At 62.6% G+C, this 20,425-nt stretch overlaps 4 protein-coding genes across 9 annotated transcripts; all 4 read right to left on the bottom strand.

The window, feature by feature from the left end:
* Positions 1-74: 74 nt before the first annotated feature.
* On the bottom strand, positions 75-4,404 carry ZP1 (zona pellucida glycoprotein 1). 2 transcript variants are annotated; one of them, XM_037402550.1, is made up of 11 exons: positions 4,245-4,404; positions 3,911-4,032; positions 2,508-3,827; positions 2,203-2,338; positions 1,890-2,074; positions 1,697-1,794; positions 1,344-1,471; positions 1,084-1,273; positions 857-1,007; positions 471-555; positions 75-370 (listed from the first exon to the last, which is right to left on the bottom strand). In XM_037402550.1, the coding sequence occupies exons 1-11, from the start codon at positions 4,402-4,404 to the stop codon at positions 267-269; spliced, it is 2,679 nt and encodes an 892-aa protein (XP_037258447.1). In that variant the 3' UTR covers positions 75-266. The 2 variants fall into 2 exon arrangements, with proteins under 2 accessions (XP_037258447.1, XP_037258448.1); XM_037402551.1 differs by having other exon boundaries at positions 2,203-2,346; positions 2,516-3,827.
* A 1,564-nt stretch (positions 4,405-5,968) lies between these two features.
* Positions 5,969-9,050, bottom strand: LOC119154893 (acyl-coenzyme A amino acid N-acyltransferase 1-like). Of its 4 annotated transcripts, none has more exons than XM_037402879.1 (4): positions 8,228-8,358; positions 7,192-7,661; positions 6,869-7,071; positions 5,969-6,648 (listed from the first exon to the last, which is right to left on the bottom strand). In XM_037402879.1, the coding sequence occupies exons 2-4, from the start codon at positions 7,652-7,654 to the stop codon at positions 6,061-6,063; spliced, it is 1,254 nt and encodes a 417-aa protein (XP_037258776.1). In that variant the 5' UTR covers positions 7,655-7,661; positions 8,228-8,358; the 3' UTR covers positions 5,969-6,060. The 4 variants fall into 4 exon arrangements, with proteins under 4 accessions (XP_037258776.1, XP_037258777.1, XP_037258774.1 ...); XM_037402880.1 differs by lacking the exon at positions 8,228-8,358 and adding an exon at positions 8,133-8,221; XM_037402877.1 differs by lacking the exon at positions 8,228-8,358 and adding an exon at positions 7,951-8,106.
* A 105-nt stretch (positions 9,051-9,155) lies between these two features.
* On the bottom strand, positions 9,156-11,830 carry CCDC86 (coiled-coil domain containing 86). The gene is made up of 4 exons (XM_037402881.1): positions 11,608-11,830; positions 11,038-11,167; positions 10,317-10,391; positions 9,156-9,566 (listed from the first exon to the last, which is right to left on the bottom strand). The coding sequence occupies exons 1-4, from the start codon at positions 11,796-11,798 to the stop codon at positions 9,447-9,449; spliced, it is 516 nt and encodes a 171-aa protein (XP_037258778.1). The 5' UTR covers positions 11,799-11,830; the 3' UTR covers positions 9,156-9,446.
* A 271-nt stretch (positions 11,831-12,101) lies between these two features.
* Positions 12,102-14,639, bottom strand: LOC119155082 (membrane-spanning 4-domains subfamily A member 15-like). 2 transcript variants are annotated; one of them, XM_037403277.1, is made up of 7 exons: positions 14,572-14,639; positions 14,144-14,317; positions 13,690-13,809; positions 13,400-13,456; positions 12,779-12,931; positions 12,506-12,625; positions 12,102-12,319 (listed from the first exon to the last, which is right to left on the bottom strand). In XM_037403277.1, the coding sequence occupies exons 2-7, from the start codon at positions 14,312-14,314 to the stop codon at positions 12,311-12,313; spliced, it is 630 nt and encodes a 209-aa protein (XP_037259174.1). In that variant the 5' UTR covers positions 14,315-14,317; positions 14,572-14,639; the 3' UTR covers positions 12,102-12,310. The 2 variants fall into 2 exon arrangements, with proteins under 2 accessions (XP_037259174.1, XP_037259173.1); XM_037403276.1 differs by having other exon boundaries at positions 14,501-14,629.
* Positions 14,640-20,425: the final 5,786 nt, after the last annotated feature.

Below are 20,425 nucleotides of genomic sequence, written 5' to 3'. Positions count from 1 at the left end.
GCCTGACAGAGCCGGCAGAAGCACTGGGAGGGACAGGGGCCCCTCCTCTTGCCTCCCATCTCCCAGAGACAAACTGCCACTGCAGCCTGCGGCTTGAGCTGTGCTATGCACTGGTTTATTTTTCCAGCTTGCCCCAGAGATGTCAGGCAGCGTCTGGCTGGAGGCAGGAGCTGCACAGGAGGAAGAGGAGGAGGAGGAGAGTGAGTTATAGCTGGGATGAAGGAGCAGTTCAGGGAGTGAAGGGTGCTCACCCAGCGCCTTTGGGCTCAGCCTGGCCGCAGCTTGGGGACCTTTGGAAAGATGATGCGTCCCTGGGAGGTGACTATGCCCATGGCTTCAGCTGTCCTGTCCCCCAGAGACCGACGTGCTCCTGGGAGGGACACAGGGGGTCAGTGTGGAAAGCTGGGGCAGGCAGAGGTGGCCCCCCACGGCCAGCTGCTGAGGCCGGAGCTGGCAGCACCCAGACTTACGTGAGGGCACCCCCAGCTGGCAGGAGGGCCGGCAGGGCTCGGGCTGTGCCAGGTGGCACACGGAAGCACTGCAGGAGATGTACACCTGGAAGCCACGGGTGGGCCAGCATCAGCACCTGATGGTGCTGGGGGTCCCAGAGAAGGGGAAGGAACCTGACCCTCCAGCCCCAAGCAGTGTGGGTTCCTGCTGCCATTACAGACCGTGGTCTGGGAGCAGAGTAGCACAGGGCAGCGGTGCTGTGCCAGCACCACGGGCAGCCGGGGGGGAGGCTGGTCAGGAAAAGTGCCAGAGAGGGGGTTTTGGGGGGGTTTGCCGACACTGGGGACCTCCAAAGTCCATGGCCAGTCCCCTGGGTGCTACCCCAGGGCATGCCTGCTCCCCTCACCTCTCCCTCCAGCACCGCCATGGAGGGTGGCTCCACAAAGGTGAAGGTGGAGATGACAAAGCGCTGGTAGTGGCTGGGGAAGGGCAGCTGCGGTGAGGCCGGTCCCACAGGCACAAGCTGGGTCCTGTAGTTGTCACCTGTGAAGGGGCACCTGGGCAGAAGATAGAGACCCGTGGTTGGTGTGGGTGACCCCTCCTGTCTCCATCCTCCTGTCCTGCTCTGCTCACCCGTCCACGAGGATGGGCCACTGGGGCTCGGCTGTGGCGTCGGTGCTGGGGGATGCCCAGCAATGGTGCAGGACCAGCACCAGGTTAGGGTCCGTCTTCTGCAGGAGGCGAACCTCCACGTAGATGGGGTCCCGGAGCACCCTCACCAGGGGGTAGTCTCCATCGGGGTGGTAGGAGCCGTAGCTTTCGTCTGCGGGAAGGATGAGAGGCTGAGCAGGCTGAGGGGGGTGGGCATGGGGGGGCACAGGTGGGCTGCTCACCAGTGGCAATGCGCAGCTGGAGCCCAAGCGGCCCCAGCATGGCCAGGGGGGTGGAGGTGGGGGGCACGGCCACCTCCATGCGGAGCGGCAGGAGGTCACTGGCATTGTAGATGCAGCGAGCTTGGAGGCTGTGGGGAGCAGAGCAGACCTGGATGCCCCCCATGCCCTCCAGCCCCCAGCCCAAGGAGGAGGGGGCATCTGCTGCAGGGGTCCCTGGCCCAGCACCAAGCACTGGCAGGAGCAAGGATGGGGGGAGCTGCTCCGGGGGTGCTGCAGGCAGAGGGGGAGCAGAACAGGCTTTGTTGAGGGGGGGGTCCCAGCTCTCTGCCCAGCTTTGCCCACCCTCCCCTTACATGTAGGTGCTGTCCCGTGTGATGGAGCCGCGGGGAGACCCCTGGACATCAATGGTGGAGATCAGCTGGTTCTCATAGATTAGCCGGTCCTCAATCACCTGGGGTGGACATGCACACAGGGTCGGGGTCCCCACCTGCGCTCTCAGTGGCTGGGGAGGGTGTCTCAGGAAGGGGAGGGATGTCACACTCCCACCTGGACAGTGGTGCCACACTGTGTGACAGGGAAATGGAACATCACGAAGGTGTCTGTCACCCTGATGGGCTCGCAGCCGGCCTGGGTGCTGGCGAGGCGTACGCTGTCCAGGTTGTAGGGCTGGGTGGCCAGGCCCCGCGGCACCACCAGGACGAAGTGTCCATCCAGCAGGCACTGCACGGTGGCTGCAGCACGGGGGAGTGACTCCATCAGCCTGAGCCGTGGGGACCTGCAACCCCTCTCTCCACCCCAGCAGGTGCTGGCCAAGGCGCTCAGTGATGGGGTGTCCCCAGGGACCCCCCCAGCAGCCTACCTGTGTTGCCGTAATAGCAGGGTGCGATGCGGTCCATGTCGTCATAGCAGCAGCCCGCCTGCAGGCATGCCTCCCGGCCCTGCGGGGCCACGCACGGCATCCTCCCTGCAGTCACCTGGCACTGCTCCCGTGTCAGCTGGGTGCCTGGGCCGGCAGAGGGGGTACACTGCCCTGAGCCGCCCACCAAAGCAGCCCCCTGCCAAAGCATCCTCCTGCCCGCCCCGAGCATCCCCTCCTGGCTGTGACCTGTGGCTCCAGGGAGGCGGGGGACCTAGCCCCAGCAGCACACCTCCATCCCACCACACCGGCTTACCTGCCCCTGCCGAGGGGTAGAAGAGAGCTGTGGACTGCAGCAGACCGGACTGGGATTGAAGCCCAGGACCTAACAAGCCAGGCTGGGGTTGGGGCTGCAGCCCTGGGTGCACCAAGCCCAGCTGGGGCTGCGCCTGAAGCCCAGGGCGCACCAAACCCGGTCGGGACAGCAGTCCCGGGCGCGCTGGACCCGGTCGTGCCTGGCCTGGAGGTACCAGCCCAGCCTGGCTCTGGAGCCCAGGGTGGAGGAGACCAGTTTGGGATTGGGTCTGAAGTCTGGGATGAGCTAAGCCTGGCCGGCTTTGGGGCTGAGCTCCCAGGCGTACAAAGCCTGCTTGGGTCTGAGCACCAGCATGTGTTAAGCCAGACTGGACACCAGGGTGCACCAGCCCCGGCTGGTTTGGGGGCATAAGCCCCGGACGAAGAAGACCTGGTTGGGGCCAGGCTCCAGAATGCACCATCCCTGGCTGGTTTTGGTTCTGAAGCCTTCGGTGCAGGAGCCCTGGTTGAGTCTGAGCCCCAGGGTGCACCAGCCCCAGCTGGTTTTGGTTCTGAAGACCTGGACGAAGGAGCCCTGGTTGAGTCTGAGCCCCAGGGTGCACCAGCCCCGGCTGGTTTTGGTTCTGAAGACCTGGACGAAGGAGCCCTGGTTGAGTCTGAGCTCCGGGGTGCACCAGCCCCGGCTGGTTTTGGTTCTGAAGACCTGGACGAAGGAGCCCTGGTTGAGTCTGAGCTCCGGGGTGCACCAGCCCCGGCTGGTTTTGGTTCTGAAGACCTGGACGAAGGAGCCCTGGTTGAGTCTGAGCTCCGGGGTGCACCAGCCCCGGCTGGTTTTGGGTCTGAAGCCCCGGGTGCAGGAGCCCTGGCTGGTGCTGAGCCCCAGGGTGCAGGAGCCCTGGCTGGGCTGGGGGCTGCACACCCGTGCGTGTTAAGCCCTGCTGGGGCTGGGAGCCAGGGCGAGCCATGCTGGGCTGGGACTGCACCCCCGGGCGCGCCAGCACCGGCTGGGTCCGAGCCACAGGGTGAACCTGCTCTGAGTGGGCTTGGGGAGAGAGCTGCGGTCCCGGGAGGGCAAGGGCAGACTGGGACACATGGTGCAGGAGGCCAGGCTGTGACAGCGGGACGAGGATGTCAGCCTGGGTCTGGTGGACACTGTTGCCCCGACCGGTCTGGTGCTTGGTGTGCCCGTTGCCATCCATGAGGTTCTCGTAGTCACCCGGCTGCGGGCATGTCATGTTGACTTCGTAGGAGGCGGCCAGGACCCCGCTGAGCAGCGTCTCCTCCAGCTGCACCCTCAGGATGTAGTGATCCTCCTGCGGCAGAGTGGGAGGGACAGTCACCCCCTGCCTATCGGTGCCAGGGCGGGGGAAAACCACAAGTGGGACAGCACCCTCACCTTCACCAGGACGTGGCAGCCCTCATAGCCGGAGGAGAAGATGACAGCACCGTCCGCCCCAGCATTGAGCCAGTGGAGGCAGATGGAGCAGTTGGCCACGTCAAAGCGAGTGCCAAACTCGTCTGAGGGGACACCGCAGGGGGTGAGGGGGCACAATCAGGTGCCACGATGCTCCCCAGGGAGGCAGGTGCACAGATACCCTCCCCGTGCCAAAAGCTCATTTGAGCCGTTGGGTTCACCCCACCAGGGCACCAGCGCCCTGGGGTTTGGGGGAAACCCCGGGGTGCACCCATGAGCCAGGGAGGGGGCTTGCACCCGCCTGCCCCCCACTTACCCATGACCTTGAAGCGGACGGTGCGGCCGCGGGTGGGGTACGCCAGCAGCTGCATGCCGTGGTCCCCGCAGTCGTAGCGGTACCGCAGGAGCGAGAAGGTGGCTCCAAGCCCCGGGGGCAGGAGGAGCAGCAGGAGAAGGAAGGAGCAGCTCTGTCCCATGGCGGGGGCGGTGAGTGAGGCCGGAGCGCCAGGCTCTCCGTGGGTTGGCGCTGGGGCTGTGGATTTATAGCCAGCCCTCTGGGACGCGGTGGGGGACATCAGATGACCGGTGCCTCCTGCCCCGTGGCGGGGGTACGAGCTCTGCCCAGGGCTCCTCGCTCCCGTGCCACCAGCGACCTCACTGCCCTGGCCCCACGGTCACCTCCCGCAGCCGTGCCAGGGTGACCGGGAAGGAACCGAGAGCTGTTCAAAGAAACAGTTTGTCCCACCGCAGGAGAAACTATCTGTGCAGATGGGGAGTGGGGACAGCACCAGTCAGGATGACACGCCGGACTGAGCCATCTGGGTGGGAGAAGGGGGCTAGTGTGTGCCCACCTCCCTGCTTGCCACGCAGCCTTGGCGTTTGCCGCAAGCCGGTGGGGAAAGCGGTGGCATCTGGCTCCCTGATGGACACGTTGCTGCCAGGGCAGCCATGGGGCCGGCAGCCTGCGGAGGGAGCGGGGCAGCACGGCAGCACAGCCTCGGTGAGGTCTGGGGGCCAGGGAATGGGACAGGTGTCCCCACATCACCCCCCCGGTGGCTGCACGCCCCGGCTCTGCCTCCCTGGCAGAGCCACAGGGGAACCAAAAGTCCTTCCAAGAACAATTTGTCCCACGGAGGCGAGGAGTCGGAGCAGCTACTCCTGCAGTGGAGAATCGAGACTGCTGCCCCGAGCGTGGTGTGGGGCCAGGGGTCCCCAGGCCACCCCTACCCAGCCATCACTTTGCTCCAGGGTGCTCCCTGGCACCCCTCTCCTGCCTGCCTGGCTGCTGCCCTCACCCTAGAGCAAGTGTGGCTGTGATGCTGCCAGCTGTGCCATGGGGGTCCCAAGCCCCCCGGTGCTCATCCCAGAGGTCCCCACAGGACGGCAAGTGGGGAGCCAGAGCTGAGATTTGCCAGGACCCCAGGACGGGGAGGACATTGGTCCCCTTGGGTGGCTGCTGAGCTCTTTGTGGCGTCCCTCTGCCTCCCTCTTCAGATGTTTCCCTTCTGGGTCTTATCATTATTGGAAATTAAACTGAGTCACCACCCCTGCTGCCCCTCCCCCCCTTGCCAGTGTGACGGTCACGCCCAGCTCCCAAACCCTGCCCCAGCATGTGCCAGGCATCCGTGCGCCCAGACACCCATTTGCCATCCTCCATCCCAGTTAAAGCTGCCAGCCTCCATGTTTTGGGGATTTACAACCCTCCTGCCTCCGAGGAGCCGCTGTCCTTGGCATTCCCAGGGAAAAACCCACCCCCAGCTCGGTGCAGGGACGGGGACTGCATCAGCTCCCACCGGCTCACAGCACAGAACCCCGGCTCACGGCGACAGGGTGTGCACAGCCAAGAGTTTAGCCATAGCCCCCCCTAAAAACCTTCAGAAAACCCCTCAAAAAGCAGTATCAGCCACAGAGAGCCCCGCATGACCCCCTGAGCCATGGATGTGCCTATAGATGTACCTTATAGACACACTGGGGTGCTCCCACACACCGCCGCCAGGACGTGGTGCCCCCAGCCCTGAGCACAGGCAGGACCAGGCAGCGCTGTCGGGCAGGGTGGACTTTATTGAGTGGGGCAACAAGGCTGAGGGCAGCCCCCGGCAACCCCCTTTCTCCTCCCACCTTCCCCGCAGCCATCACAGCTTCATGGTGGCAGCAGGGCCCAGGTGGACCTCCAAGAACTGGACAATCTCCTGCCACGAGTGCTCCTGAGCCTTGGCGTGGGGCTGGGCTTCGCCCCCCCACACTACTGGCCGGGGAGCGCGCCGCAGGCTGGACACACTGCAGAGGGGCGAGCCGGGGGGCTCGATCAAGTGGCCAGCCCCAGGGTAGGAGAGGAGGCGGCAGCTCTCTGGTGGCATCCGTGCCATGGCCAGCTGGGCGAAGAGCTTGCTGTTCATGCTGCGGTCAGCCTCCCCCACCACGAAGAGGACCTTCCCCCGGACCCTCTCGACCGGGATGGCCGAGGCGCTGTGTGCAGGGTCCCGGGGGTCAGAGAAGATGGCAGAGTTGTCCAGGGCCCCCATCTCGGCGAAGATGATGCGCTCGGCGTAGTAGGGGATAGGGGGGATGCGGAGGTCCTTGTAGACCAGTGGGTTGCCGTGAAGGAAGGCTGTGCCGTTGATCCACACCGTGGCCACTACCTGTGGCAGGAAGGTGGCCATGGCCAGGGCCACCTCTGCTCCTTTGGAGACGCCGACAACACCCAGGCCAGGGCCTCGCACCTGCAGGGAGGGCGAAATGGAGCCAGCTGGCAGCACCACTTGCTGGGACATCACTGGGATGTCCCCAGTCACCAGGACATCCCTGGTCGCTGGGGCGTCCCTGGTCACCAGGACACCGTGCTTATCAGGATGTCCCTGCTCACCAGGACATCCCACTCACCAGGATGTCCCCAGGACACACCTGCTCATGTGGTGCCACTCACCATGCTGCAGGGCTCACCTTGGGGTGCCGGAGGAGCAGCTCAGCTGCCTCCTCAAAATACTCCAGGTCAAGCTGGGCCAGGGTGCGGGGCAGGTCATCATAGGCAAAGAAGGCCAGCGCCAGCACGGCGAAGCCCCGGCTGGCCAGCAGCCCTGCGCGGAACTCAATGAGGCCACCTGCGCCCCCAAAAAGGTCGATCACCCCCGGGAAAGGTCCCGGTCCTGTGGGAAGCCAGGGAGAGATCATCACCGCTGAGAGCAGCGGAGCCACCGGTGCCACCCCACCCCCCCGGGGTCCCACCTGGCTGGGCAGCTCAGGGGTCCCCACACCCCCCTGCTCACCAGGTGGCAAGAAGAGGGCTCCACGGACCCTGCCCTCCCGGATGGGCACCCGCTGCGTGCCAGGACCCACGTACCACCGCTCGGCCTCACAGGAAGCCAGCGCCTGGTCCTGGGGCACAGGGAGCAGGTGGAGGCCATCGAAGACCTCCAGGCGGACGACGAAGGGGCTACCGGCCACATCCCGCTTGATGAGCCGTCGGAAGAGGGTGTCGGGCTGCAGGAACCAGAAGAGCCCCATGGGCCAGAGGCCGGAGTAGCTGCCACCCAGAGCGGCATGGCGCCCTGGGTCCACCTCGCCCGCCCCATCGGCGTGGAAGAAGGCGCGCGCCTGGAAGCACTCGCCCTGCTCATCCGTCAGCGATGCCCGCAGGGTGACCAGCTGTGAGGGGGACAGTCCCCGCACCAGCACCCGCACCGGCCGATCGGCCAGCGAGGATTGCGGTGTCACCGTTACCTCCACCATGGTGCACCTGGGGATGGAGATGAGCATCACACCCGGGCCACGGGGTCACCTCGCCCAGGGAGGGGGCCACCATGGGCTGGCAGTAGGGGACTGTCCCAAGGGATTCTAACACGGCGCCACAGGACTTGGCTATCACACGTTGCGCTTTGTAGCCCAACCAGTCCCACTAGCATCTCTCCTTCCGTGGCGTGTGTCCCCCCCCCGCGCCCAACACACATCACCACACCCAGCACCAGCAGCCCCCCAAACTTGCCCAGCAGCAGCAACACCCACAAAGACACCCCTTCAGCACCCACCGTCCCCTTGCCCCACACTCCTCCTCCTCCGCATCCCAGGGCCAGGCAGGCAGGGGCTACGGCCCCCCGGTCCCGTGCAGACCCCACGTTCCCTGCACGCAGAGAGGCAGGCAGGCCGTGGCAGCTGACGGTGCGCCCAGCACAATGCTGGCCCCAGCCCAAGGAGGAGGTGCCTAGCTCACCCACGTACGCCCTGCCAGGAGAGCAGCCCCCCCTCAAAGCCTCGGGTGCCTGCAAGCCCCAAAGCCACACGGGTGGGCTCCAAGGCCCCTCTTACCGGGCTGGGGCAAAGGCTGGGCTGGTGCTGCGGCGCTGGGGAGGGCGTGGGTGGGAGAGGCAGGGCTCCAGGCTGCCTCGGCAATCATTAACCTCATTAACGCAGAGCAGCGAGTGCAGAACCCTCCTGCCCGATGACCCCGGCCACGCTGGCAGCCACCCCACTGCACCCCACAGCTCCTGCCAGGCCCCCTGCCCCCCTCCATAGGGGCTGCCACCCCCCACCCCAACTCCTACTCAGTGGGTGAAACGGGAAGCGCTGCACCGCCCCACTGGAATCCCCTGTGACGCTCCCAGCCCACGATTAACCCACCCCTCTGCTATGCTCTGCCTCGGGGGGCGCAAGGCCAGCTCCCCCCACAGCCACTGCTCATCCTGGAGCTGCCAGCTTGTCCCCAGCCCAGGACGAAGCTCCTGGGCCCGGGGACCACCCTGCCAACCCACACCAGGGCCCCCCAGTGCAAGCAAGGGCTTATTGCTCCCCACAGCCTCATGTTTGGGGGCCACCCTTGGCCCCCCACCCCACTGGGTTGGCTCACAGCAGGCTGGACACAGAAAAGGGCGTTCATAAAACAAGAAAAACCAAGGTGAAGAGATCTGTGTGGGTTTCCCACCCCAAGCGCCTGCCTTCCAGCTGCCTCCCCACCGTCTCCCAGCCCCGCTCAAACCCACCCTGCGGCACCCCAGCACCTCCAGAGAAGGCCAACAGGAGGTTGTGCTGCACCATGCAGCAGAGATGTGCCCCCTCCCTTCGTTACAGGCTCCAGGGCTCATTCACAGGGGGGAAGAGACCTCTTTTTGAGGAAGGAAATCCTCAGGGGCTATGGCACTCTGCAGTCCCAGGAAGGCTGAGGGAGATCTGCCTCAGCAGAGGGAAGGCCCCAAGCTGGAGCCATCAGCCCCTCCAAGCCATTGGAGACAAGCCCAAGTCAGTTCCTAGTCATCTTTATAAAGAAAAAGCAGATCTGGGCAGGTGAAGCAGTTCTCCTTCCAGCCCGTGGCCATCAGCAACACAACTTCCCAAGGCAGCGGGGATCCAGCAGCTGGTTCCTGTGGGTCACGGCACTGCGTACACCACCCCAGCTCTGTCCTGCGGTCTGTCCAACACCGAGGGCCTGGGCAGTGATTCCTGCCCACCGAGCCGAGGAAGCACGCCTGGAGAGGTGCAGGACACACAGAAACCCCGGCTGCCCAGGCACTGTAGTGCCCCATCTCCTGTCTCACTCCTTGGCTGCTTTGCGCTGCACAGGTGTCTTCTGGAGCAGGGCCAGCGTGTCCCTCTTCTCCACCCGCCGCAGCTGCTTCTTCTTTGCTCGCTTGAGCTTCAGTGGGTTCCGGATCTGGGGGGGGGGGGGGGTGGGGGGTGGGGAGAGGGGGCTTTCAGGCACTGGGGAGGCAGGCGGGACAGGCACAGCAGAGCTCCCTGCCTCCCACCCCTGCGGCACGGTCCCAGCCAGAGCCCAGCCCCTCCACAGAGCTGCAGGATGGGATCTTCTCCCTCCCACTGCTGAAGCAGCAGACGTAGCGAGGATCAAAGTGTGTACACAAAGCCATCTGGCAACTGATCAGATTTATCCTAAAACTCCTCCCTGGAAACATCTCCCAGTTGCCCCAGATCTCATGTCAGAGGTGACAGGCAATACCACATTCTCACTATCACCGTGTGGCTGTGCAGTTCCTCACTGCACCCTCCACGAGCTCCCAGGTCTCTTCCAGATGGAAAAGCCACAACCTCAAAGCACTGTATGCCTGGATCCACATCAGTGCCATGTTTCCGTCGCTCTATCACCCCATGTGCCGACCATCCCCGGGGCAGCCTCAGTTCTGGTTTTCTCAGGCTTGGAAAGGAAGCTGTCCCTCCCAGCCCACCCTGCAGGACACCGGTTGCCTGCTCGGCAGAGACACCCTCCAGCTGAAGCTGGCTTTAGTTGGATCTCCCCAGTCCTCCCAGTGCTGCTCACAGCATCCTTGAAAGGAGGAGCCAGGGAGAAGAACTGGAGCAAACTGGAGGCCAGTACCCAGGGTCTGGAGGCTGCTGGGTCTGCTGGGCCACCACAGTGCCCTCCGCTAGGAACGGGGCCCTGACTCACCACTTGGACAATCTCCGCCTTCCGCTCGTTTTCCAAGCGCCGCTTCAGGTTCTCCTCCCGCCGCCGCTTCTTCTCCTGTGAAAGCAGCATCAAAACATTCCCTGCAGGTCCCTCCCTCCCTCCCTCTGGCCTTAAACCCAAACCAGCTGATGCCGACACCGGTCAGGGAGCTGCATGGCTATGGCAGCACAAGCAGCACCTGCCCAAGCACGAAATCTGCTGCACAAAGCCAAACCCGCAGCGCTTTTCTCCCCAGCACAAGGCTCAAACTGACCGACTGGGTTTATTCCAAGTCAGTGACTTGCAGCACGTGACCGTCGCAGCCTGGATTTGGCACGATGACAAGGAATTCACTGTCCCAACTGCCCAGGGGAAGGGCAGCCGTGTGGTTTGTGCTCAGCCCACAGGGCTCTGCCACAATAATGCCATGGCCAAGAAGCCCAGGATGTGGGCAGAGACACACGGCTGTGTATGGAGAGAGGCAAAAAGTCTCTGCTCACGGCCTAGCTCCACAATGTGGCCCTGAGCTCGCCCTAGCAAAGGGAGCGGGTAGCTCCAGCCGAGGGCTGGGACAGCAGAGTCCCTGGCTCCCCGGCAAACCCGCCCCATGGAGGGCCAGTGCTGCACGCTCACTGCCCCATGGAGACAGCAGGCACAGAGGGGCTGGGTGATGCTGCCTGCAGGGTCCTGAGCCCCAGGCCCAGCTCCCAAGCCCTGTTACCTCACGCTCTCTCTGCTTCCCCTCCTGCAGCTGCCGTGCCAGGTCCCGGACAAGCTTCCTCTCCTGCCGCTCCTTCATCTTCCGTGCCCAGGAGGTGCGAAGGGCCTTGTCCTGGATCATGTGTGAGAACCTGGGCAGGCAGATGGGCCAGGTCAGCAGCTGGAGGAGGGAAAACTGCACCCCCCATGGCTCACAGACCCCCTGCCCACTCAAGGTCCTCTCCGGAAACTCCTCGGGCCAGAACTCTGTGAAACTCCCCCAGCTCAGAGCCTCCTGCAGCAGCCTCACCCCTCGATATCCCATCCAAACCTTCCCCTCGGCTCAGGACTCCCCCAAAACAGCCCAGTCCCCGCCGGGTCCTTCCGCAGTCCCCCTACGAACCACCCCCGTTGCCCCAACCAAAGCAGCCCTACCTGGGCCAACCCACCCCCCAAACGGCCCTGTCCCCCCAAAACACCCGCAGAGCTTCCCCCCGAGCTCAAGAACCCCCATACACCCCTGTTCCCACCAGAGACCACCCCAAAGCGTCTCCCCCCGCCCCGAGGCCTGAGCCCCCCACCCTGTGCCCACCTCTTTTTGCCGGGGTCCTTCCACACCCGCCCCGACTTGGGTCTGCCCCGCGGGATGGCCGCCACCGCTGCCTCCTTCCGTTTCTTGGAGGCTTTCCGACGCCGCCGGGCCGGGGCCAGGGCCGGGACTGCCTCACTGGGCTCCTCGGGGCCGGGGGCCGGGCCCGGGGCCGTCCCGCACTCCCCCACCATTCTACACGCTGCCCCCTCCCCGGCGGCGCCCGGTGATGACGGCAGAGACGCGCCGCCGCCATACGCATGCCCAGCAGGAAAGCCACGCTGAGCCCGCGGCCGCCATGTTAGTGCCGGGCAACACCTCCCGCCTCCCTGACGCTGCCGGGCGGAGGCCGCCATATTTGTGCCGGGCAGGCGTGTCGGCGTGCCTGTTATCGCGTCGTCGCGGCGGCCCGTGCCCGGTGCCCTCTAGCTCCCGCCGCAGCCCCCGCAGTGTGAGGGCCGCCAGCCCCTGAGGGAGCGCCGGAGAGACGCGTGGGCTGGGCTGGGGGGAGAGGCCTTTATTGGGGGGCAAAGGCGCGGAGGTGAGCGGCCTGGCTTGGGGTGCTGAGAGCTCTGAGGCCCCGCAGGGCCCTGGCCAGCCCCACCGTGAGGCACCGGGGACCCCCCTCGGCTCCAGCACCTTGGCTGCAGCAGGGCAGGGGCACACAGTGGTTCTTCACAGGGGACGGCTGCCAGCTTGGCCATGGCTACAGCGCCTGGGAGAGGAAAAGGGGGAAATTCTGCTTTTGGGGTCATGCAGAGAAGCCCCTGTGGGCGACCAGCCTGGGGCGGCCCCTCAGAGGAAAGAAGGGGGTGGATGATGCTGCCATGCTGCTGCTGAAACGCCAGAGCCAGTGTCCCACGTGCCCTCAGGGCTCTGGCAGGCAACAGGGCCCCCTCACCATGCGTGTGTAGTCATGCTGCTTGATGGCATCGTAGCCGAAGGCCAGGGCCGCCACCGCCGCGCAGAACTCCAGCAGGCTGAAGATGATGAATATGGAATCCAGCCCGTTGCTCACCATCTGTAGGGAGGAGAGCGGAAAGGTCCTGCAGGTCCTGTTCCCTGGCAGCACCCATCGTCCCCTTCCCCTGTGTAGCAATCGCCCTGTTTGCTTGTCCCATGCAGTGACAGGAGGCTTGGACCCACCACCTGAGCATGAACCAGGAGGCTCTACCTTGTTCTCAGCATCGAAGCACCAGTCAGGTTTCAGATAGTACGGCTTATTCTCGCAGCCAGGGATGTTGCGAGTGATGGCCGTGGTGTGGACAAGAGTGGCCACCAGCGTGCTCAGGATGACCCCCATATTGACGATGCAGCAGGTCTTCACCTGTGTGGGTCACTTCTCATCAGCCATCAGCAGCTATGTCCCTTCTGCTCCTGCCAAGACCCCCATGAGGTGCCACAGAGTGGAGGGAGAGGCTGCCTGGGGCTTTCTGTTTGAGCTGTCTGAGCAGGGGTGCCTCCAAATTGGATTATTCAACTCCGATCAAATATACTCCTGGACAAGCCAACCAGGGCAGCCACCCTCCGTGATGCCTTTTGTCTCCATCATCCGAGACTGACTCCACGAGGCCCTGAAGCATGGAAGATTGCCCCACCACCACCCCTGCTTGATGGGGAGGTTGCTGAGCACCTCCTGAGGGTGTGACACACTTTCAGTGCCTTGCTGTAGACCCTGTGGTGTGAATCTAGGCTGTGGAGGGGTCCTGCCAGCCGCTGGAAGGGGCAGGAGTTGCAGAAGCAATGGGGGGGAATAATTTGTCCCTGCCAGCCTGACCGCAGGGGACCCCCTTACCAGCAAGATGCTATCCCTTTTTTCGCTTTCCACGAGGAGAGAGCCTGAGACCAGGAGCTGCTCGGAAAACAGGAGAAGGGTGTCAGCAGCAAGGCACCCGCCCTGCATGTCCCGGTGCCCCTCCAGCTGTGTTTGGGGCTGCATGCACACCCACTCCATCCCCAAAGGGGACAGCTAGAGTATCTGGGTCTAAGAGGAGGCCCTGGTGATGAGTGGATCTGTGCCCTGATCCACCGAGATCCCCCTGTCCTCATAAGATGGTGAGGAAGGCCAGGCATATCCCTGCTTACCAGGAGCCCGAGCCAGAAGAGGACCCCACTAGCCACAGGGAGGGAAGGGGTGCTGTACTGTGACGCTGTCAGGATGATCCCGAAGCAGACATGGATGATCCCAGTGAAGATGTGGATGGTCTAGGGAAGGATGGGGGAGAGGCATCCCCCCAGTCACTCTGAGCCCAAAGTGCTGCCCGTCTGCCAGCACCAGCAAAGGATGGGTGTCACCATTGCTGTTAGCCACACCCAACCCGATCCCATGGCCACACCGCGTCCTGGCTGTGCCCCACAGTGCCAAGAAGGGACTGGGCACAGCTGGGCGTGCTGCCGCTTGGCACAGTGGCATGAGCTGGCAAAAGGAGCTGGTCCCAACCGTCACCGCCGCCCCAGCCAAGGACAACCTCAAGCAGCACAGTCCCTGGGGATACTCGGTCCCCGAGGTGCCCCATCCCCCCGGGACACTGTGTCTCACCCCCAGTGCCTTGGGCTGAGCCCTTCTGAAGCCTTTGACTTGAAATGATGATACAGCAGGTGTGGGTGGCCCGGAGCTGGAGGCCAACTGGGCTGCTCGGGGGTCTGTGGCCGGGATGACCTCCGTGATGATCCTCATGCCCCCAGAATCGGTCACCGTTGTGGCTGCCATCGCCTGTGGGCAGAGCAGGACTGGGGAGCCGGGAAAGCTGAAGGACCAGGCCAGCTCCCACCCTGCCCAGGGACCAGCACATGAGATGTGTCCACACAAGCAGTGACACAAGAAGCCGTGACAGCCTCTTACAAGGATGGCCCACACCCTGTCCTGCACCCCACACCTCACCCCCCACCCAGGTACCTCCTTCAGCCTGGACTTGCCCTCCTCCTCCTCCCCACAGCCACTGTTAGTGGTCCGTTCGGTGTCCGAACCTCCCCAGGAGGTGGTGGTCAGGCAGGGATGCAGTCCCTCTGCCCTTTGCTCCCTGCAGGAAGTTTGTTCATGGAAATCTCGTCAGGTCTCTCTTGCTCAACAAGGCAGCTTTGCCAATGGAGGGGAGAGAGGCTGGCAAAAACCCCACGTGCATCTGCCTGTGCATGCAGGGTGGGGGGAGAGGGAGGCGGGGAGAGGGGCTCTGCAACCCCGAGGTGCACATCACCTCCAAGGGCTTCACTGCAGCCTGGGGAAGGCATTGGACACTTGCCCCTTGGGATGCTCTGAGTAGGAGACTCCTCTGCCCAGTGCCCAGTCCTTTCCCTCCCCAGCTGTGGACACTTTGCTCAGACATTATCTCTGTTAGGCACGTGCCAGCCCTGGCAGGGTCCTAACGAGGTGCTTGGGCATTCATTTGGCTGCCCTCGTTAGAGCCACTACGAGACAGACAGCCCTGGCAATTCCACTTACAGGAAAAAGAAAAAAAAAAAAAAAAAGAGTGAAAAAGGACATGGCACAAACACCATAAACCCTGTTAGTCTATAAAGGTCCCAAGGAAGCTCCGTTATTGCCTTTTTATTTTCTTTAGGGTTTTTCTTCCTCTGTGAGCACCTTGAGCCCGTGGGTCTGCTCCCCGGTGAGGACAGCCCACCCACAGGAGCGAGCCGGGGGGCGGCAGCATGGTGTGCAGTGCCGGACGGCTCCGGTGTGGGCCCGGTGGGAGCTGAAGGGAAAGGAGATGCAGTTGTTTACGATAGGAAATGAGAGCTCAGCCTGGGAACGGAGCCACTGCACATGGCGAGGAGCTCCCAAGGGGCAAGTTCGGAGGCCCCCTTCCTCCCTCCGCCGGCCACTGGTCTCAGGTCTGCCAGAAAACAGCTATTTCCTTTGTGGCCGTCATCCCCATCTGCTCACCAGGAGGGCCACAGTCCTCCGCGCTGGCCCGCAAGGACCCCCCAGGTTTCCTGGATGTTCGGCGGGTGCAGGGTTGGATGCTGTGGGGTAGGATGCTGGGTGCTGGTCCCATCCCCTCTCATCCTCATTCTCCCCTGTGCTTGGCAAAGGCCCCAGCGCTGGGTGCTGCAGGCAGCTCTGGCTCTGGGACCACACAAGGGAGCAAAGGCCCCCATTCCTGCTGTGCAGGGGAAGGGGACAAGGGACAAACAAGATGAGGTTTGCTTCGACCTCCACCCATGACATGCTCTAGTCCGGCTCAGGGAGCAGGCAGGAGGGCGCAGGGCAGGTGGACATGGCCCTGGGACCCTGCTTGGGCTTTTTCCTCCCTTGGAGGCTGCGAATGTCTGAGCACTGCCCAAGCCTTTACTCAAGCTATTTCTTGGTGGAACAGGAATATTTGAGCACAGGGTTCTGGCATTTCTCGGCTCGGGCTGGCTTCACCCCGCGTTGGCAGCCACCGGCATCACCAGCATTAGGGGCCCCAATGCCCCATCTCTGCCCGAACCTCTCACCGCAGCCCCAGCAAGGGCCAGGACCCTCCACAGCCCCGTTCCAGCTGAGGATTTAGGAGCAGGTGGAGCAACTTTTGGAAGCGCCTTTTCCTTTCCTTTGGCCCTAGAGGGAGCTGAGACGCCTGGTTTGGAGGCACATCACTTCCCAGAGCTCGGCAGAGGCTTCCAGCGCTGGGGCCAGCAGCGGGGCGCGACCCCCAGCGAGAGGTCAGCAGCCACAGCCCCCCCAGCCCGGGCTGGCCGGGGGGGGAACAAGGGGATCGGTGGTACCAGGGCTGGGCACAGGCTGTAGGTCATGGAAAGTGGCCACATCTCGGTGTCTTTTGGGGGAGCAGAGGGACCAACAGCATGGCCACATCCTTGGCTCTTAAGTCTGCAGAGACACTGGAGTGAAGCTGTCTGGCCACACATCCCAGCAGACCCTGTGTTTCCCTGAGGATTTTTCCCAAAGGCTTTCTCTTCATCCGTGCTGCACAAGCTGGAAAACGGGGGACTGACTGGTGTTGACTGGGGTGATGGCCACGAGCCTGGGAGCAGGATGGTGCTGCAGAGGAGGGAGCAGAGTGCCAAGCAAGCCTCAGCAGCTGGGCTGCGGCTGTGGGGTCTCGGCTCTCCCCTGTCCCATTTTGGGTCCTTACAGCCAGCCCATTTCCCAAGTTCCTTGCCTGTTGGCTAGCAAGAGGGAACACAGTTGGTCTGTACCCTCTACCATGCTCTGGGGAACGGGAGGATTTTCTGCACAGCAGCAGGGGTTGTTCAGCTGGTAAACCCAGAGCACAGCTGAGCACTGAACCCAGAAGGTTTGCCCATAGCTGGGGGGCTACTCCCACCAAACCAGCCTAAATCAGGTCCCAGAAAAAAGCTGGTAGGACAGACCCAGCCAGCAAGGAGCAGCTAGCATCTCACCCTGATGCCTGGCTGGGCTCACAGCGCCTCTGGGAGGGGCAGCAGCAGGGGAGGGCAGGGGGCTCACCGGGCACTGCAGCCCACCTGCATCCCCCATTTCCCCTGGTGGAAAATGTCAGGTGGAAAAGAGCTCCCAGCACGCTGGGGAGGGGCTGCTGCCGGCGTTCCCCCATCCCACCGATGGCGTTCCTCTCTCCTGCAGCCCCAGCGGGACAGCGAGCACTTGGCCTTGTAAAGGGCTGCAACTGGCGGCACGGCTTTCCAGGAAAAACACAGGGATGGATGAGATTCGGCCGCGCCTGTTCATCGCACTCCTGATGCCTCTTAGCCTTTAACTTCTGCTGGTAACTTGTCAGCGTGCCTCTCTGGGGGGAAAGCCTCTCTCAACACCCCAGTGCTAACGAGTCCCACCAGGCGCTGGCTGGGGTCTGGCTCCGGCACCAAGGGGTGAGGAACACTTTAGCACCCGTGGAAATGCTGGGATCCCCTCTTTAGCCTTTATACAGGCAGGGTGTCCTCCAGCATTAGCGACAGCTTGTGTTCCCAGCTGAAACTGCCTGCTACGGTGGATTTCCTCCCAAATCTGCCTTTTCAGATTCCTAAAGCATTCCTGAAGTTTCAGTCTTTCAGCCAGAAACAGCCGTGACTGCCCTGGGCCCAGCAGCCGGGCTTGGTGAAATGGCTGAGCAAAACCCCTTTCTAAGTGAGGTATCCGTGGAGAAAGCACTTTTCCCTTTCTAAATAAAGCCAGATCCAGCTGGGGATGGCAGGAGCCCAAGGTAGGATGTTACAATTTATTTTGGAAACAGATGCCAGAAGGAGGTGAAGCTTTCAAGCGTCTGGCTGAGCAGATGCGGGGAAGTGGCAAGCCCGGTCAGCGGAGCCTTCCAGCCCTTTATTTGCAGGAATTTCTGGCTTTGCTGATATATACAATGCATTCCTTGGATTTTAGGTGGTTTTGTGGGGTTTTTTTTAGGTTGAGTTTTGCTCTCCTGACAGCTGGAAATCTTTTCTTTGCTGATTATTCTTCCTTTTAAATCTCCAGGAGCCGCTCACGCACGGGCTGAGTGCTGGTGCTGGGCAAGACGTCTGCCCCACAAGCGTGGCTTTTGGCACGGCCGGAGGAGCGCAAACACACCTGGTCCAGCGCCTGGGGACTCCCACGTCGATGGTTTCAGTACAACGGTCCTGTGTCCCTTAGGATGCCACGGGATGGATGGGGGAAGCCTGGCTGGGTGCTCAGGCTTGGGGGTGTTCAGCGAGAGCCCTCCCCAGCATCCCCTCCCACCAGCACAGGACAAGTTTACGAGCCTGGTGGAACCAAAAGTCCTTTTCCAACCCCAAAAGCCCTGCTTTTTTCCAAAGAAAATAGATTGCGATGGAGAAATGCTTTTCACAGAAAGTTGCTGCTTCCTGTGAAAAACTTTATATCCCCATAAAAATACCAAAAGTCAACATTTTGCTCTGCCTCCAAATGTTTCTGGTTCTCACAGGGCTGTTACGATACTGGTTCCAGAATGAGAAAGCCACATTTTCTGGGACAGGTTTCAGGGTTTTCTTTTTAAAAAAGCAGCTGGCTTTTATCTGTGCCGTGTTCCCTGGGAGGCATAGCACTCCCTGGCCAGTGACCGTGCCAGCCTTTGTATTTTCACTGCAGACACGCTGGTCTGTAGCCCCAGGACCGTGAGCTGTGGTGTCCCTGCTCTGTGTCCTGAAAACCCGTGGAGGGAACCTCCTCCAAGGTTGAAGACCAAGGTAGCCACCCTGGCTTAGGAAATCGGGAGGCAGGAGCAGGCAGAGGCAGGCTGGGGGAGCATCGCTGCCTGCTGGGGGGGTTCTTCCCCTTTTTGTTGCACAGGGCGAATCGAGGTGGCTGCTCCAGTGCTGGTGGGAAGAGCCATGGTGGGATGATTCTGCTCTTTGATGCCTTAGGGAGTTCAACTGCCCCAAGGAGACAGAACAGGGAGGGCAATGCATTATGAGAAGGGAGCTCAAAATGCAACCGGAGACAATCTTTTGGAGCAGGGACTGTGCCATGGAAAACCCCTCGAACCAGGGGCTGGCAGACGTGGCAGATGCAGAGCCGGATCTCCATGAAACCCCCACCGCACCACCCTAAGGGCTCGTGGGCAGGAGTGCATCAGGCGGGGCTCACGCTGCCATTCGGGGTGCAGCAGCAGCACTCCTAAAGCCTGTCCCAGATGTGTCCATCACCTTCCTGCTACATTTCAGCCTTTGATTGGTTCCCTCCCAGTAAAAATCCTGATGCTGCAGAAAAGCTCCAGCGTATCTCCAAGACTTCACTGAGGCATCGCAGGGTTTCCCAGGACAAGGAAGATCTGCCCTGAGAAAGTCCCGCCTGCCCCATCCCGGTGGGACAAGCGCATGGAGGAGATGCAGGAGTGATGCCACAGGCCAGGGGGCTGCATCCCCACCTCAGCCCCATGCAGTGGCCAAGCTGGGAACAGGGACCATCGCCTCCTCTGCCCGCTGTCCTCTGGGGCTCTGAGGCTGATTAACCCCAGCGGTAACCACCTGGGAGCCCTCCTGCCCGCTGTCTGGGGGCTGTTCCCAAACCCAGGCTCCCTGGGGTCTGACCAGGCACCAGCAAAGCCCCCAGAGCCTCTGGGACACAGCCCCCCTCATCATTTCGCCTGTCATGGGACCGAGCTGATGGTGGGGTTACATGGGGCTGTGGGCACATGTCTGGAGCCCCCTCCCACCCCAACCCTCTCCCGAGGCACAGAGCCCGTGGATGGGGCAGAGCTGCATCCTCCATCCACCCTCCGCTTTACCGGGGATGCTGCAAGGGAGGCAGCACACTTGGCTCCCGGCAGGCCCCGTCCTCACTGGCAGGGAACAGTGGCTGCCAGCCTTTGTCCCAGCATTTCTCCTGCCCACATTGCCACCCTTTTCACGTCCCTTTGGTCATCGCCACCCTCCCAGCTCACCAGCACCACGTCTCCCGGAGCAGGTCCCTCCCCATCACCCTGCTGGGTGCCCAGAACTTCTCTGGTCCCTACCACCCACTGTCCCCAGCCCTGGGGGTACCCACTTCTCCTCAGGAGGTTTCAGGGCTGCAGATGTGCAGAAATTCACATATAGGGAAGGAACACATTTCCACAGAGCCTTAAAACACCTATTCCTGCATTTCCAGAGAAAGCTGCACCTAAATGCAGTGACGTGGCAGAAAACTTTGAAGCCTTTGGAAAGATAATCTGGGTTTAAAGATTGAGGGGCTCTAGGTTATCGCCCACTAATGCCTGATTTCACGGGAAGGGGCATTTTGCAGCAGCAGCAAGAGGCTGGCTCTGTTCCAGCAGTGGCTCAGCATGTGGCAGTGGGATGCTCCAGGAGAAAAAAAAAAAAGAGCCTGATGCTGGCAAAGGAGAGGGGAGCACCACACTGGCCAAAGCCAGAGGGACCTGCCAGCCTGGATGGGGGGGTGGCAGAGCTTCGTGGTGGCCCCCCCGGGGAT

Source organism: Falco rusticolus, chromosome 10, assembly GCF_015220075.1.
Source record: "Falco rusticolus isolate bFalRus1 chromosome 10, bFalRus1.pri, whole genome shotgun sequence".
Classification (NCBI taxonomy): Eukaryota; Metazoa; Chordata; class Aves; order Falconiformes; family Falconidae; genus Falco; species Falco rusticolus.
The sequence above is the reverse complement of the archived record's forward strand: the minus strand, read 5'-3'. Positions and strand labels throughout refer to the sequence as shown.

Bases quoted from the DNA above. Each gene is read 5' to 3' on its own strand.
- ZP1 (XM_037402550.1), bottom strand. From the start codon at position 4,404: ATGGGACAGAGCTGCTCCTTCCTTCTCCTGCTGCTCCTCCTGCCCCCG. The intron at 1,274-1,343 runs GTGAGCAGCCCA...TCCTTCCCGCAG, and splicing joins CCAGCTGCGCATTGCCACTG to ACGAAAGCTACGGCTCCTAC. The intron at 556-856 runs GTGAGGGGAGCA...CGTGGCTTCCAG, and splicing joins TGGCGGTGCTGGAGGGAGAG to GTGTACATCTCCTGCAGTGC.
- LOC119154893 (XM_037402878.1), bottom strand. From the start codon at position 7,654: ATGGTGGAGGTAACGGTGACACCGCAATCCTCGCTGGCCGATCGGCCG. The intron at 7,072-7,191 runs GTGAGCAGGGGG...GGCTTCCCACAG, and splicing joins AGCCCTCTTCTTGCCACCTG to GACCGGGACCTTTCCCGGGG. The intron at 6,649-6,868 runs GTGAGCCCTGCA...CCCTCCCTGCAG, and splicing joins TGCTCCTCCGGCACCCCAAG to GTGCGAGGCCCTGGCCTGGG.
- CCDC86 (XM_037402881.1), bottom strand. From the start codon at position 11,798: ATGGTGGGGGAGTGCGGGACGGCCCCGGGCCCGGCCCCCGGCCCCGAG. The intron at 11,168-11,607 runs GTGGGCACAGGG...CTGCCTGCCCAG, and splicing joins AAGGACCCCGGCAAAAAGAG to GTTCTCACACATGATCCAGG. The intron at 10,392-11,037 runs GTAACAGGGCTT...CTGCTTTCACAG, and splicing joins GGAAGCAGAGAGAGCGTGAG to GAGAAGAAGCGGCGGCGGGA.
- LOC119155082 (XM_037403277.1), bottom strand. From the start codon at position 14,314: ATGGCAGCCACAACGGTGACCGATTCTGGGGGCATGAGGATCATCACG. The intron at 13,810-14,143 runs GTGAGACACAGT...ATCCTTCCCTAG, and splicing joins CTCAGCCCAAGGCACTGGGG to ACCATCCACATCTTCACTGG. The intron at 13,457-13,689 runs GTAAGCAGGGAT...TTTTCCGAGCAG, and splicing joins TCTTCTGGCTCGGGCTCCTG to CTCCTGGTCTCAGGCTCTCT.